At 44.0% G+C, this 15850-nt stretch overlaps 1 protein-coding gene across 17 annotated transcripts in view; it reads left to right on the forward strand.

Annotated features, from left to right (window-relative positions):
* Nucleotides 1–15850, forward strand: part of TENM3 (teneurin transmembrane protein 3) — a 2452009-nt gene that overhangs the window by 2406300 nt on the left and 29859 nt on the right. For all 17 annotated transcript variants that reach the window (XM_086379882.1, XM_086379881.1, XM_086379885.1 and 14 more), the window contains 2 exons: nucleotides 8648–8823; nucleotides 14268–14503. In XM_086379882.1, the coding sequence (XP_086236008.1) occupies nucleotides 8648–8823; nucleotides 14268–14503 (412 nt within the window). The remainder of the gene's footprint in view (nucleotides 1–8647; nucleotides 8824–14267; nucleotides 14504–15850) is intronic.

Raw genomic sequence — 15850 nt, forward strand, 5'->3', positions numbered from 1 at the left:
TTTTCCTTTTTCTTACTTTCCTCATGGAAAAAAGCATTTACTGCATTAAGTGTGATTTTAAGAGATTTAATCAGCAGATTACTTAAATTCATGGGGAAATGTTATGGTTGATTTCCATTTTTTTGCTATTTTAATTGTTTAATAATTTTACATTAAATTTCTAACCAGTATGGTTAGTCCCAGGGACATCACTAAAAAAAAGAAAAAATGTGTAGACAATTGAATAATTGTACGTTTTTGTACATTTCAAACATTAACCCTTTAAATCTTCGTACATTTCAAACATTAACCCAAATGCTACTATTGCTAAGGCAGTACTTTTTACTAATACTTGATTTAGTATTAGTCTTCTGCAGTCTAGTTTTAAGAAATCATTCATTCTGTCCAGGTTTCAAAGCAGAAAGGGAAATGGAGAAATTGTGTGTTATACAGGTTGAGAAAATCCCAGAAAAATTAAAAAACAGATTAATCTGTCAGATTATTTTCAGCCTATCTCACAATATATATAATAATAGAAAATGTTCCATATTTCTCACTATAATTTGCAGTGTGTCAATAGTGGCAAGCCTACATTAACTCTTTTGGTGTGTTTTATCTAGGCAATTAATGTTCAGTTGCTCCATAATGGTTCAGGTAAATGCAGCTTCTCAAAGTGTCGAATTCCTTCCTTAAACTAATTACATAGCTGTCTAAACTGGATGATCTGATATCATCCTATCTGGGTGTGTCAGCAACTTCCCTTATAGGGTGATCTTCAGATGATTTACTCTGAGACCAAGTTACATACTCCAGCCATTTTAAAGGGTTGTTTGATTACAGGGCAAGAAATCTACACAGTGACAACCAATGAAAGGAAAGTTTATTATTTTATAATCCCAGAACTGAAGATGGACAGTTGGTGTTTTCCAGAGACTGTCTGGCGTCTCGTCTCTGACTCATCCAGAGGATATCAAAATAAAAGCAACTTCGGCCTCCCTCCCTCCCAGCTACCCTCACTTCTCAGCCTCCCAGAGGAGGCCCCTTGCCTGGGTTCCAGGATCCTGGTTTCAGAATGTCTTGAGGCCTAAAAGCAAGCTAATATGGTCACTGTTCTCTTCTGTCCTCTGCCCCAGGGTTGGGGGAGACCTAGGAAGGAGATAAGATGACTAGGGATATCATCATCTCTGACTCCTCTTAGCATCCCTCTCTTAAAAACACACATACTTCCAAACAGATTTCCTAGACCTCAGTTCATCCCAAAATTCAGCCAGTCTTGTTGTTGTTGTTGTTGTTCAGTCGCTCAGTTGTGTCTGACTCTTTGCAACCCCATGGACTGCAGCTCGCCAGGCTTCCCTGTCCTTCACTCTCTCCCAGAGTTTGCTCAAACTCATGTCCATGGAGCCGATCATGCCATCGACTTAAAGTGAGACCTTCAGAGGTACGAAGCAAGGTGAGCAAGCCAAGGTGGGGTGTTCCAGGCCAGAGTCAAACATTTACTCGGGAGGCAGAGCATGGCAGGCTTTAGAAAGAACATGCAGCTCAGAATAACAGGAGCATAGAGTATGTGTGGAAGCAGGAAGATGAGTAGAGGGAGATCATAGTTCTCATGCGGCAGGGCTTATACTAACCACCTGGCGATTGCAGTTAGACAGGGCTCCCATAACGGAGTTTTCCCCAGGGAAGCACAGTGTTCCATCTGGCAACAACATAAGGATGGACTGAATGTAGAAAAGTAGGAGGCGGAGAAAAGGGGGAGAGGGGAGTTAGGAGACAGTAAATCTAGTTGAGTAGTGAAGGTCTGACCCACAGTTGGGCATGGAAATTTCAGAGAAAGAGGTAGGCTAGTCATCAGGAAATGAAATACAGCTTGAGGACTTAATGCACGAGGGGAGGGAAAAGAAAATCCACTAACCTAGTGACCAAGTGGGTAGGAAATACACGGAAGATGCAGGATGGTAGAGAGAGATGAGCTCTGATTTGGAAATTATGATTTGAGGGACCATAGTCCAACCCTGCATGTGGTCAAAAATGGCTGGTGAGAACTCAGGGTGAGGGACTTCCCTGGTGGTGCAGTGGCTTGGGACCCTGAGCTCCCAACACAGGGGGCCCGGGTTTGATCCCGGGGCAGGGAATTAGATCCCGCATGCTCCAATTGAGACCCAGTGCAGCCAACTAAATAAAAAAGAAAGAAAAGGAACTCCGGGTGAGTCAGTTCTAGAGATGTGGGCATGGGAGCTGTGGGAAAAACGGAGCCACGAGCCATGAAATCCCACTGGGAAGATCTGGTTAGGAAAAAGTGTGAATATATATGAATTTATAGACATGATCCTGTTAGCACTTGAGACAAAATTCATGTGAAAGAATATCTTTTGGTGTTTTTCTTATCTTGCATCTTCCCTGTTATTTCTGGCAATATGCGTATAGGTAGGTAGACAACTGAGTACCAGACGAACACATGATTTAGAAACTAGTTGGTTGTTCTGCTTCCTGTGATGATGGAAGCGTTTTGCATCTTCTCTTCAAAATCTGATTTTTTGAGGATTGCTCACCGACAACATTTGCTCTTGAATTCAAAGAAATTATCATTTGCCTGTGAGATCATTGGTAAGATATATAAACCTCAGGTTCATTCCCAGAATACTGAAATATGAATTCTTCAGGATGTGCGTGTTATAAATCGCACGATGGCTGTTAGGATTCAGTCCACCGCGAGCAGTTTAAATCAGGTTCTGGTTTTGCTGTTTGCCCATGTCCTTCATCAGAAATGCAGATCCAGGAATGATTTGTATATATGCTTTTGTTATGATACGGTTGGTAATTGTGTTCTCCTTTACTGCAGTGACAGAGAAGTTATTACAGATTAACATTGTGAGAAAAGAACTGCCATACAGATGGCAAGACTGGGGGGATTTTTGTTTTGTTTTACTGGCTGTTAAATGATGAAAGGAAATTGAAACCAAAGGAACTCTGATAGATGGGAGGAAAAAATTCTCCCTCTGTGTCATGGGGACAGTGGAAAAGACAGGCTGATTAAGTCTGTCTTGGGAGTCCTTACAGTGACTGGTGGCTCAGAATTTTGAGCAAGTGGCAAAGAATCCGCCTGTAATGCAGGAGATGCAGGTTTGATCCCTGGGTCAGGAAGATCCCCTGGAGGAGGGCATGGCTACCCACTGCAGTATTCTTGTCTGGAGAATCCCATGGACAGAAGAGCCTGACAGGCTACAGTCCATAGGGTTGCAAACAGTTGGACACGACTGAGGCGACCTAGCATGCTCGCATGGGGCTTCATGCCATGGGCATGCAGGATCTTAGTTCCCTGATCAGGGATTGAACCCTTGCCCCTTGCATTCGAAGCACAGAGTCTTAACAGCTGTTAACCCAGTCTTAACCCAGGAAGTTGCCTCCCCCTCCACACGCACACACCTCTTTTTTTTTTTTTTTTGCTGTTGAATTTTTTTTTTTTTTTTTAAGTTTGTGAGAACTTTGTTTCCACCTGAATGTATATGCAGTGTTAACAGTCTACGGGTCTTAGTTGGTGACAGTCTTAGTCAATGGCTGTCTCAGCTGAGGAACTGCTAGAGATGTTTGAGCTGAGAAGTGTTACCGTTGGGAGCAGGGGCATGGCATGGCTTAGAAGATGGATTTGGTAGCCGTGGATGTGGGGAGAGGCAGCCAAACCAACTTTGCAATCTAGGGCGGCTGTGGGAGTGGAAAGATACGTGTGAGACATTATGAAGGCAAAGGAGAGTGTCGGGAACTTCTTGTCTCTAAGGGGGTATGAGAGAGAGGATTTCACATCAGGATGGAAATCAGCATTTTCAACTGAGATGGTCTGAGCCTCTGGCTTTCCGGGGCATTTGTCGAGAATCCCGCTGTTAAGGAAACTTAAAAGGAGATTTTAAAATATACTACAAAGGCTAAAACAGCAAGTCTAGGCAAAAACGCAATCAAAATTAAAGATGAACAAACAGAGAAACCTCAACACGGGGCAGCCCATCAGCGAAGGAGCAGAAGGTCATGGAGAGCCTGAGGGAGTTTGTCTTTTCCAGCGAGGGGCTGTTGTCAAGAGGGGTCAACCGGGAGCAAAAAGGAATGTGCCGTGTGATGAATCTGAAGCTACGAGGTGGAGGCCAAATGAGTGGAAGGGGTGCGGGGCATGAAAGTGATGTTCCAGTCGGATTCCCTGGAGCCTGTAGCGTTGTGAATTCAAAAGCTCATAAAAGAAAACCACATCTCAAATCTACAGGCTAAGCAGGCTAGCTCTCACGAGCAGGCCCAGGCAGCGTTCTGGAGCGCCACACGCTGCACAGGGGCAGAGACTGTGTCCAGAGGCGTGTATTTGATGAGAAGGCCCCGTTAGAACCCGGGATCAAAGCTTTTCGGAGGACGGCCGGACATCGGCTGTTGCATTGGTTTTCTGCTTTTGCTAAAGATGGGATCACCTGCCCTGTCTGACAGGCATCTCATTCTCCCTCCCTCCCTCCCTCATCCAGGGTCCCCTGGTAATTCTAATGTCTGCCATCCATCTTGTTTCACTTCTGTTGTCCTAGCTGCGAATCTGTGCAAAAGTTCTCACAGATCCACAGTGAAATGGAAAAAAAAAAAAAGATACATAATGATGGAGAGAATGTGTTCATAAAGCTTTACTATTTCCTTGTCAAGAATGGTCTGCCCCCTGAAGTTAGGTCCTTTTTTGCCTGCAGCATGGCTAAATGGCCTCTTTTTATGAAAGGATGCTGGTAACAGGTGAAGAATTTGCAAAACTCTCTGTTGGTTCCCAATCTTATTTTTTGTCTTGGTCTGTGAAATCGGCGAGTCTGGGGAGGAGTCCCTGCGTGACCTGTCACCCCACCCCTGGGCTCCTTTAAGCCTGATTAAAGCCTTCTCCTAAAAACTAGCACAGTCCCCAGTGGTGACCCCTGTCCAGGTCCTCCCTCCATCATCTCGCGGCCCCTACCTGGACCCTCTGCTTCAGCAGGCTCTTCCACGCCCTGACTTCAGAGCCTGTCTTTCCTCACGCCTCCACACCTCTCCCTGCCTGTTTTCTTGACTGGTGTGTGTCCCGTCTGTGTTCCTTATCTTCCCATCTAAATCCGCATCTATTTCAGGGCCCAGCATGGGTCCCCACCTTGACATGGCACTTGCCTGCCACCCCAGCAGGACCTCACACCATCACCTGCACTCAGCGGGCTCTGGACCGCCAGGCTTTTGATGCTCTTCATACCCACAGTTCCCTCGTGCTGTAACTTGCCCCACAAGCTTATTCAGAAACTGGTAGGTGACCAGCGGGGTAGATGCCCTAAGCGTCCTTTGGAAAACAGCAGCTTTCCTGGCCAGCCCCGTGTAAGCACTTCAGCCCTCTGAGTGCCTTACTTTTTACGAGCAGCCCCTCGTCTGAAAGCACAAACTCAGGACTTCCGGGGCTACACTGTGGAGCTGGGCCGCTAAGATGCCAGCTTAAGCCTCTGTCTTCCTAACTGCACTGCCTACGAAAGCTACTTGTGGCTTTATTTCCCAAAGAACCAGAAGCAAACAGGTGAGTGTCTGAATACACAGTGCCCCCTGCTCGAAGGCGGCGCACTCGGCATCCTGTGATAGGAAATGCCTGCCCAGCAGGACGGGAACCGCGGGGTTGGCCAGTGAAAGAGCAGTGGCAAGGATGGAAGAAATGCGTTCCACGGGAGAAAGGTGATGGGCCCGCTGTAGACTGAATGGAGCTAGGAAACATAAACCAGCAAAGGGGACAGAAAAGGGCAGGCGAGTGACAGCCGCGGGAATGCATCAGTGGAGCGCTGGCAAGTGGCATCATCTATATGAAGCTATCGTTCTCCACTCTAAGTCAAGCGCTTTGATTTACAGACTGGCCCGGGGACCTGGGTCCAGTGCTTGGAATCTCCAGGCATGGGCCCATCGTGAGATGCAGAGACAGAGCCTGATCAAATCACCTAACCACGTCAGATTTTCATTTGTCCATCTATAAAATGGGAAGGGAGGCAAGGGTTGATGAAGTACTGAATTGCCTTTTATATAGGAGGATGCAAAAGGATGTCAGTTTCTCTTTAAAATTTTTCTGTGGCTTTTTTCTTCCCGTTTTATTGACACATAGTGGACAGACAACACTGTTTAAGGTGTACAGCACAGTGATTTGACTTAGGTACGTCATGAAAAGAGTATCACAGTTTGGTGAACATTCATCATCTCTTGAAGAAGGCAATGGCACCCCACTCCAGTACTCTTGCCTGGAAAATCCCATGGACGGAGGAGCCTGGTAGGCTGCAGTCCATGGGGTTGCTAAGAGTCGGACACGACTGAGCGACTTTCACTTTCACTTTTCACTTTCATGCATTGGAGAAGGAAATGGCAACCCACTCCAGTGTTCTTGCCTGGAGAATCCCAGGGACAGGGGAGCCTGGTAAGGCTCCCTATGGGGTCGCACAGAGTTGGACACGACTGAAGCGACTTAGCAGCAGTAGCAGTATCTCTTACAGATAAAACAGTAAAGAAATAGAAAATTTTTGCTTATGATGAGAACTCTTGGGATGTACTCTCTTAACAACATATATATATATATATATATAAAAATATATATATATATATAAAACATACAGCAGTTTAAGTATTGGAGAAGGAAATGACAACCCACTCCAGTATTCTTGCTTAGGAAATCGCATGGACAGAGGAGCCTGGCAGGCTACAGTCCATGGTGTCACGAAACAGTTAGATGTGACTTAGCAACTAAACAACAGTGTTAATTGTATTTATCTGGTTGTACATTGCATCCCTGGTACTTATTTACCTTAGGGTGTTAATTTCTGTAAAAACACAGTAACTTTTTCTCTCTCTTATCCTGTGAGAAATATAAAGCAATGCAAGAATTATGTCGTGGTTAACACTGCACTTTAGGCTGGTATGGTCAGTAATTCTATAAACCTAGGCTTGTTTGTTTCTTCAAAAGTAATAATGTCTTCAAAAAAAAAGTAGTGACAGCAATAAGCCCTGTTGAGTTTCTTTCATTGATGCCTTAATCTGCTAGGGGCATTTGGGTTGCTGGGGAAGAGAAGGACTCGCCTTTTTTATTTCAGCTCTGCCTTTTGTGGGTCCAAACAATGATTACACTTAATGGTGCATTTTCTTTCTCTCTGTGTCTCCATCGCCCGCCTCCTCTCCTGAGTGCCCATTCCTGCCGCTGGCAAAGCAGCAAGGCAGATTGTCAGATCAAGTCAGTCAAACCCCTGATCTGACTGATACTGTCCCCACTGAATTAACGGGGCCTGAACGGACATCCCTCTCTCTCCTCCCAACTTTCCACCTTCCTGTCTCCACCGTGACATTGTCCTTGCGGAATTCTCTCCCTCAAATGCCTAGATGCTGCTCCTAATTCCCAAGTACATTTATCTAAGTGACACTATCAAAGCCCGCTCTCCTTTTATTCCAAAATAACATCTAGTACTTTTTATTCTACCCCCATCTCTTTGTTGCCCCGTGTTTTCACCTTTTACTATTATACCTTCATTTTTCCCCTTTCCTGGTGACTTCTGTCTTTCCCTATTAAGATTCTTTCATCTCCTACTTCTGCATCCGGACGTATTTTCAGTAGGACATGGTTCAGCACTCCATTTCTTAGATCTTTTGTTAATGAAGCAACTTTAGTGTAAATATGAAATCCTATCTTAAATGCATTTTTGTCCCAGGGAAGTCCCTGATTTCTCATTCAATATCCGCTACTCCCCCCACCCTGCCCCCCGCTTCTTTAAAGCACATTGTCATTTTCCTAAATTTTCTCTGGTGCTGCCACCAGTGCGAAAGTCACCTCCCAAAATCAATATGTTAGTAAAATGTTATATCTCTAATGCATAGTTATGATTAAAGGATAGCTTTTTAAGGTACATCCTAACATTTAAATTATAAGTTCCTCCTTATATATATGCTAAGACAGAGTTCGTGTATAATAAATAGTCATTAAATGTCAGGAAGTATTACATCTCATTTCAGTAAACATAATAAATCATCATTCAAAACACCACCATTCCTGTAATGTCAGTCGAGACTACATTATCACCACCCCCACCAACATTTAAGTCCCAGAGTACCATTATGAAGTATGTCAATCACTGAGAAATAAAGTCTTTTTAAAAGTCTTTATTATACTAATTTGTTGAAGATGTCTCAAGATACTGAAGGGATATCTTTACATATGTAAATATATAACATGAATGTGTATATACTGCTTTACAAAGTTATAGATATAATTTTTTCATATTGCACTGCCATAGAGGGCATAAGTTAGTAAAACCTTCAAACAGGATATAACAGCGAATTCAGTCTACTTTGTAGAAAATATGGAGGAATACTAAGAAATTTAATATCACCAAACATGTTCCCTTTGAAACAGCAAATTAGATGTGCAGGAGGATTTTGGTCACACTTCAGAGAAAAATGTGCTGAGGTGGAGAGCTGTTTACTCTGCCTCTCACCGGCATGGCTTTTCTATGTTAAACAGGCTTCTGATGACTTCAAAGCATGTTTGAAGTCCTCACTCAGCACAGCTCCTGTACAAAGACAAATATGCTTCCCAACACGTGCGGCTAACACTGCCGCCAACTCTCGTGTAAGTAGGAAGAATCTGCAGTTGCCTGTTTACCACCCAGTTCATTCCTCTCTCGTTCAGCTATGACAGCGAAGGGCGTCTGACCAACGTGACATTTCCAACCGGCGTGGTCACCAACCTTCATGGAGACATGGACAAGGCGATCACAGTGGACATTGAGTCGTCCAGCCGAGAAGAAGATGTCAGCATCACTTCAAATCTGTCCTCCATTGACTCGTTCTACACCATGGTTCAAGGTAAGCATGAAAGCACAGCTTTCAACGGCCCTGTTTAAAACACCGCTGGCACGGAAGTCGCATGTGGCCATCCCCCTCCCTCCCCGCGCTGTTTCAAGACGAACTTAGGGAAGGAAAGGTGGAAATGTAAACCTCTAGAGATAAGGATGAAAAGCCTCATATCTACATGTAATGTTTATTTAGCAACATAAGGGCTTCCCAGATGGAGTGATGGTAAAGAACCCACCTGCCAGTGCAGGGATGCAAGAGACCCAGGTTCGATCCCTGGGTTGAGAAGATCCCCTGGAGAAGGAAATGCAACCCACTCTAGTATTCTTGCCTGGAAAAACTCATGGACAGAGGAGCCTGGTGGGCTACAGTCAGTCAAGTTCACTTACTCAGCTGTGTCCGACTCTTTGCAACCCCGTGAACCACAGCACACCAGGCCTCCCTGACCATCACCAACTCCCGGAGTCCACCCAAACCCATGTCCATTGAGTCAGTGATGCCATCCAACCATCTCATCCTCTGTCGTGCCCTTCTCCTCCTGCCCCCAATCTTTCCCAGCATCAGGGTCTTTTCAAATGAGTCAGCTCATTGCATCAGGTGGCCAAAGTATTGGAGTTTCAGCTTCAAATCAGTCCTTCCAGTGAACACCCAGGACTAATCTCCTTTAGGATGAACTAGTTGGACCTCCTTGCAGTCCAAGGGACTCTCAAGAGTCTTCTCCAACGCCACAGTTCAGAAGCATCAATTCTTCGGCACTCAGCTTTCTTCATAGTCCCATTCTCACATCCATACGTGACCGCTAGAAAAACCATAGCCTTGACTAGATGGACCTTTTTTGGCAAAGTAATGTCTCTGCTTTTTAATATGCTATCTAGGTTGGTCATGACTTTCCTTCCAAGGAGTAAGCATCTTTTAATTTCATGGCTGCAGTCACCATCTGCAGTGATTTTGGAGCCCAAAAATATAAAGTCAGCCACTGTTTCCACCATTTCCTGTCTATTTGCCAGGAAGTGATGGGACCAGATGCCATGATCTTAGTTCTCTGAATGTTGAGCTTTAAGCCCGCTTTTTCACTCTCCTTTTTCACTTTCATCAACAGGCTCTTTTAGTTCCTCTTCACTTTCTGCCATAAGGGTGGTGTCATCTGCATATCTGAGGTTATTGATATTTCTCCTGGCAATCTTCATTCCAGCTTGTGTTTCTTCCAGTCCAGCGTTTCTCATGATGTACTCTGCATATAAGTTAAATAAACAGGGTGACAATATACAGCCTTGACGTACTCCTTTTCCTTTTTGGAACCAGTCTGTTGTTCCATGTCCAGTTCTAACTGTTGCTTCCTGACCTGCACACAGGTTTCTCAAGAGGCAGGTCAGGTGGTCTGGTATTCCCATCTCTTGAAGAATTTTCCACAGTTTACTGTGATCCACACAGTCAAGGGCTTTGGCATAGTCAATAAAGCAGAAATAGATGTTTTTCTGGAACTCTCTTGCTTTTTCAGTGATCCAGCGGATGTTGGCAATTTGATCTCTGGTTCCTCTGTCTTTTCTAAAACCAGTTTGAACATCTGGAGATTCACGGTTGACATATTGCTGAAGCCTGGCTTGGAGAATTTTGAGCATTATTTTGCTAGTGTGTGAGATGAGTTCAATTGTGCGGTAGTTTGAGCATTCTTTGGCATTGCCTTTCTTTGGGATTGGAATGAAAACTGACCTTGTCCAGTCGCAGGGCCACTGCTGAGTTCTCCAAATTTGCTGGCATATTGAGTGAAGCACTTTCACAGCATCATCTTTCAGGACTTGGAATAGCTCAACTGGAATTCCATCACCTCCACTAGCTTTGTTTGTAGTGATGCTTCCTAAGGCCCACTTGACTACACATTCCAGGATGTCTGGCTCTAGGTGAGTGATCACACCATCATGATTATCTGGGTCATGAAGATCTTTTTTGTACAGTTCTTCTGTGTATTCTTGCCACCTCTTCTTAATATCTTCTGCTTCTGTTGGGCCCATACCATCAATTCCGTACTTTATCTAGCCCATCTTTGCATGAAATGTTCCCTTGGTATCTCTGATTTTCTGGAAGAGATCTCTAGTCTTTCCCATTCTGTTGTTTTCCTCTATTTCTTTGCATTGATCACTGAGGAAGGCTTTCTTATCTCCCCTTGCTATTCTTTGGAACTCTGCATTCATATAGTATATCTTTCCTTTTCTCCTTTGCTTTTGGCTTCTCTTCCTTTCACTGCTATTTGTAAGGCCTATTCAGACAGCCATTTTGCTTTTTTGCATTTCTTTTTCTTGGGGATGGTCTTGCTCCCTGTCTCCTGTACAATGTCACAAACTTCCATCCATAGTTCATCAGGCACTCTGTCTGTCAGATCTAGTCCCTTAAATCTATTTCTCACTTCCATTGTATAATCATAAGGGATTTGATTTAGGTCATACCTGAATGGTCTAGTGGTTTTCCCGATTTTCTTCAATTTCAGTCTGAATTTGGCAATAAGGAGTTCATGATCTGAGCCACAGTCAGTTCCTGGTCTTGTTTTTGCTGACTGTATAGAGCTTCTCCATCTTTGGCTGCAAAGAATATAATCAATATGATTTCAGTGTTGGCCGTCTGGTGATGTCCATGTGTAGAGTCTTCTCTTGTGTTGTTGGAAGAGGGTGTTTGTTATGACCAGTGCATTTTCTTGGCAAAACTCTATTAGCATTTGCCCTGCTTCATTTTGTACTCCAAGGCCAAATTTGCCTGTTACTCCAGGTGTTTCTTGACTTCCTACTTTTGCATTCCAGTCCCCTGTAATGAAAAGGACATCTTCTTGGGGTGTTAGTTATAAATGGTCTTGCAAGTCTTCATAGAACCTTTCAACTTCAGCTTGTTCAGCATTACTGGTCAGGGCATAGACTTGGATTACCATGATACTGAATGGTTTGCCTTGGAAACGAACAGAGATCATTATGTCATTTTTGAGATTGCATCCAAGTACTGCATTTTGGACTCTTTTGTTGATTATGATGGGTACTCCATTTCTTCTAAGGGATTCTTGCCCACAGTAGTAGATATAATGGTCATCTGAGTTAAATTCACCCATTCCAGTCCATTTTAGTTCACTGATTCCTAGAATGTCGACATTCACTCTTGCCATCTCCTATCTCCTGTTTGACCACTTCCAATTTGCTTTGATTCATGGACCTAACATTCCAGGTTCCTATGCAAGATTACTCTTTACAGCATCGGACTTTGCTTCTATCACCAGTCACATCCACAGCTGGGTGGTGGTTTTGCTTTGGCTCCATCCGCAGCCTTCTGTAACTCAATGAAACTAAGCCATGCCGTGTAGGGCCAAGATGGACAGGTCATGGTGGAGAGGTCTGACACAATGTGGTCCACTGGAGAAGGCAATGGCAAACCACTTCAGTATTCTTGGCTTGAGAACCCCATGAAGAGTATGAAAAGGCAAAAAGACAGGACACTGAAAGATGAACTCCCCAGGTCGGTAGGTGCCCAATATGCTACAGTCAGTCCACAGGGTCGCAGAGAGTCCATGGAGCATACTAAGAAATCTAATTTAAAAGAGTCAGACGCAATTGAGCACACACATACATATTTAAAATCACATAATATCTAAATATTTCTGTTGACCTAGAAATAGTCTTGTTTCTTTCCCACTTAATAAGTTAATTCTCACTCTCTACTTCTCTCATCATTCCCTTTTTACTTCAGTGTCACTGGCCATGGAAGGACAGCAGCGTGAGGCTAAGCACTTTCTGAATCCATGGGTGATGATGCAGTCTTTGAATCCACTTCTCATGCCATCACTGGAAATTTATACCAGATTCCAAGTATTTGTGTGATATCTGGGCTTTCCATTTTTTCATTCAGTATATGGACTTCCCTGGGGGTCAGATGGTAAAGAATCTGCCTGCAATGCAGGAGACACAGGTTCAATCCCTGGGTCAGGAGGATCCCCTGGAGAAGGGAATGGCAACTCACTCCAGTATTCTTGCCTGGAGAATCCCATGGACAGAGGAGCCTGGCGGGCTGCAGTCCATGGGGTCAAAGTCAGACACGACTGAGCAACTAACACTTATCACTTTCATGTAGGCATAAACATCCAATATCTCCATGAGAGCCTCCCACCATATTCCTTTTTGATGTAATCTTCAGGAACCCCATTTACAATGACCGCTGCAACTGTGAAGTCATTGCTCTAAAACTAATTGTTGAATCTGAGTTACACTTCAGATTATGGCTAGATTTATTTCCAGCTTGGGAAGATTCCCCTGGAGAAGGAAATGGCAACCCACTCCAGTATCCTTGCCTGGAAAATCTCATGGACAGAGGAGCCTGGGGGCTGCAGTCCATGGGGGTCACAAAGACTTGGACATGACTGAGTGACTAACACACTTACACAATATTTTATAGATTTGCGTTGTTGCTGGTTTTTTCTTTAGCCACACCTCCTGGCTTGTAGGATCTTACTTCCTCCACCAGGGATCAAACCCATGCCCCTTGCAATGGAAACACAGTGTCCTAACCACTGGACCACCAGGGAGTTTGAGTTAAACTTCTTTGACTCGTTTTTATTAACCAGCTCTGTCAGGTAATCTCTACAGTCATCTAAAATTACTGTTGCTTGAACTTATTGCTTCCCCAAATGGTCCTATGGTATTAAAATTCTTTAGTTAAGTCCATAACCTACAAAATGAGTGGGTGTTTTGTACAAAATATAAGGTGACTGCCTTTTTTAAAGTCAGTTTCGGGGGAAATAGCTCCTTATATATTTTTGGTGTGGAAAGTATAGATATTAAATCTTTTCAAAATGTCTTTAACAAAGGATAGATATAAAGATGGGTGTAGGAAGGGGTGTCTCTTAAGACCCTGAAGGTGAGACACAGGCTCCTAAAAGAACCCATATTATTCGGTTCTTTGCAAAACATTTACTGCACGTTCCACAGAGGCTGAACCGTCATCCGTTTTGTCAGGCACACGAGAAAAAGAAATCTGTTAAAGTGGAGAAGGACTTTACATTTTCCCCTAAAGGTTACCTTTAATATTCAGCCAAACCTGTTACATCAGGAGTTCCCAGGTTTTTTGGCATCAGGGACAAGTTTCATGGAAGACAGTTTTTTCCCCCAGACTGGGGGCCGGGGATGGTTTGGGGATGATTCAAGAGCACTACATTTATTGTACACTTGATTCCTATTATTATTATTATATCAGCTCCACCTCAGATCATCAGGCATTAGGGTCCTGGAGGTTGGGGAACCCCTGCACTATAGCATGAGATGCCGGAAATCAAAGTTGTTTGTTATTTTCTACAAGAATATCATTAAGTACTTTTTATTCCTTATCAATGGAGTCCCATCAGTGTTTTAGACATGCATATAACCCCACAACCAACCAAGTGTTCAGTCCACACCTATAGTTCATGTGTTCTGCGATTTTTTTTCTTCCAGACCAGTTAAGGAACAGCTACCAGATTGGTTATGACGGCTCCCTTCGTATCATCTGTGCCAGTGGTCTAGACTCGCATTACCAGACCGAGCCCCACATTCTGGCCGGCACCGCTAACCCAACAGTTGCCAAAAGAAACATGACTCTGCCTGGCGAAAATGGTCAGAATTTGGTGGAGTGGAGATTCCGGAAGGAGCAGGCTCAAGGCAAAGTCAATGTCTTCGGTCGAAAGCTCAGGGTAAGTCAGCGTCAGAGGGTGGTGATGGCCAGCCGGTCCTCTGCATCACTCAATGGCCTGTCCACCAGAGTGTGCCTGGGGCTCACCTGCTCATGCTCAGGGGGACACCTTACCTTACAGCCAGCCTTCAAGCCATCAGATTGCTCATAGTAAAAGCCAACTATTTGAAAAAAGGGTTCTCTCAATATAGCTTTGATTAAAAATCAAATTCTTTCCTAGGAAATTAGGATTTTGCATGTAAAATGTGTGAGTCACTCAGTCATGTCCAACTCTTTGTGACCCGATGAACTGCAGCCCACCAGGCTCCTCTGTCCACAAGATTCTCTAGCAAGAATACTGGAGTGGGTCATCATTTCCTTCTCCAGGGGATCTTCCCGACCCAGGGATTGAACCCCAGTCTCCTGCATTGCAGGCAGATTCTTTACCATCTGAGCTACCAGGGAAGATTTTGCATGTAGGATAGTCCCAAATAGCCTGGATGACAACTGATTCTTGTTTTACTAATATTACCTTAGTAATCTTATGCTTTTCCTTCACCCACTCAGGAGAGGTGACTTCGTAATGACATAGGGATGAGTAAGCATTGGCTGAAACATTGCAAGTATTCCAAACCCTAAATATGTATATTGAAAGACAGGGGGCTGGCCTTTGGAAGATGGAGTCTGCCTTTGCATTCTCAATATTTTTATTTATTTTTTTTTTTTTAATTTAAATTAAAAAAAAATCACATGCTCCCCATCCTGAACCCTCCTCCCTCCCAACCTCCCCATACCATCCCCCTGGGCCTTCCCAGCGCACCAGCCCCAAGCATCCAGCATCGTGCACTGAACCTGGACTGGCATCTCGTTTCATACATGACATTTCACATGTTTCAATGACATTCTCCCAAATCTTCCCACCCTCTCCCACAGAGTCCATAAGACTGTTCTATACATCAGTGTCTCTTTTGCTGTCTCGTACACAGGGTTATCGTTACCATCTTTCTAAATTCCATATACATGCGTTAGTATACTGTATTTATGTTTTTCCTTCTGGCTTACTTCACTCTGTATAATAGTCTCCAGTTTCATCCACCTCATTAGAACTGATTCAAATGTATTCTTTTTAATGGCTGAGTAATACTCCATTGTGTATATGTACCACAGCTTTCTTATCCATTCATCTGCTGATGGACATCTAGGTTGCTTCCATGTCCTGGCTATTATAAACAGTGCTGCGATGAACATTGGGGTACACGTGTCTCTTTCCCTTCTGGTTTCCTCAGTGTGTATGCCCAGCAGTGGGATTGCTGGATCATAAGGCAGTTCTATTTCCAGTTTTTTAAGGAATCTCCACACTGTTCTCCAT

The sequence above is a fragment of the Bos grunniens genome, chromosome 27 (genome assembly GCF_055505025.1).
Source record: "Bos grunniens cultivar Pamir isolate PY7600 chromosome 27, Bosgru_T2T1.0, whole genome shotgun sequence".
Lineage (NCBI taxonomy): Eukaryota > Metazoa > Chordata > Mammalia > Artiodactyla > Bovidae > Bos > Bos grunniens.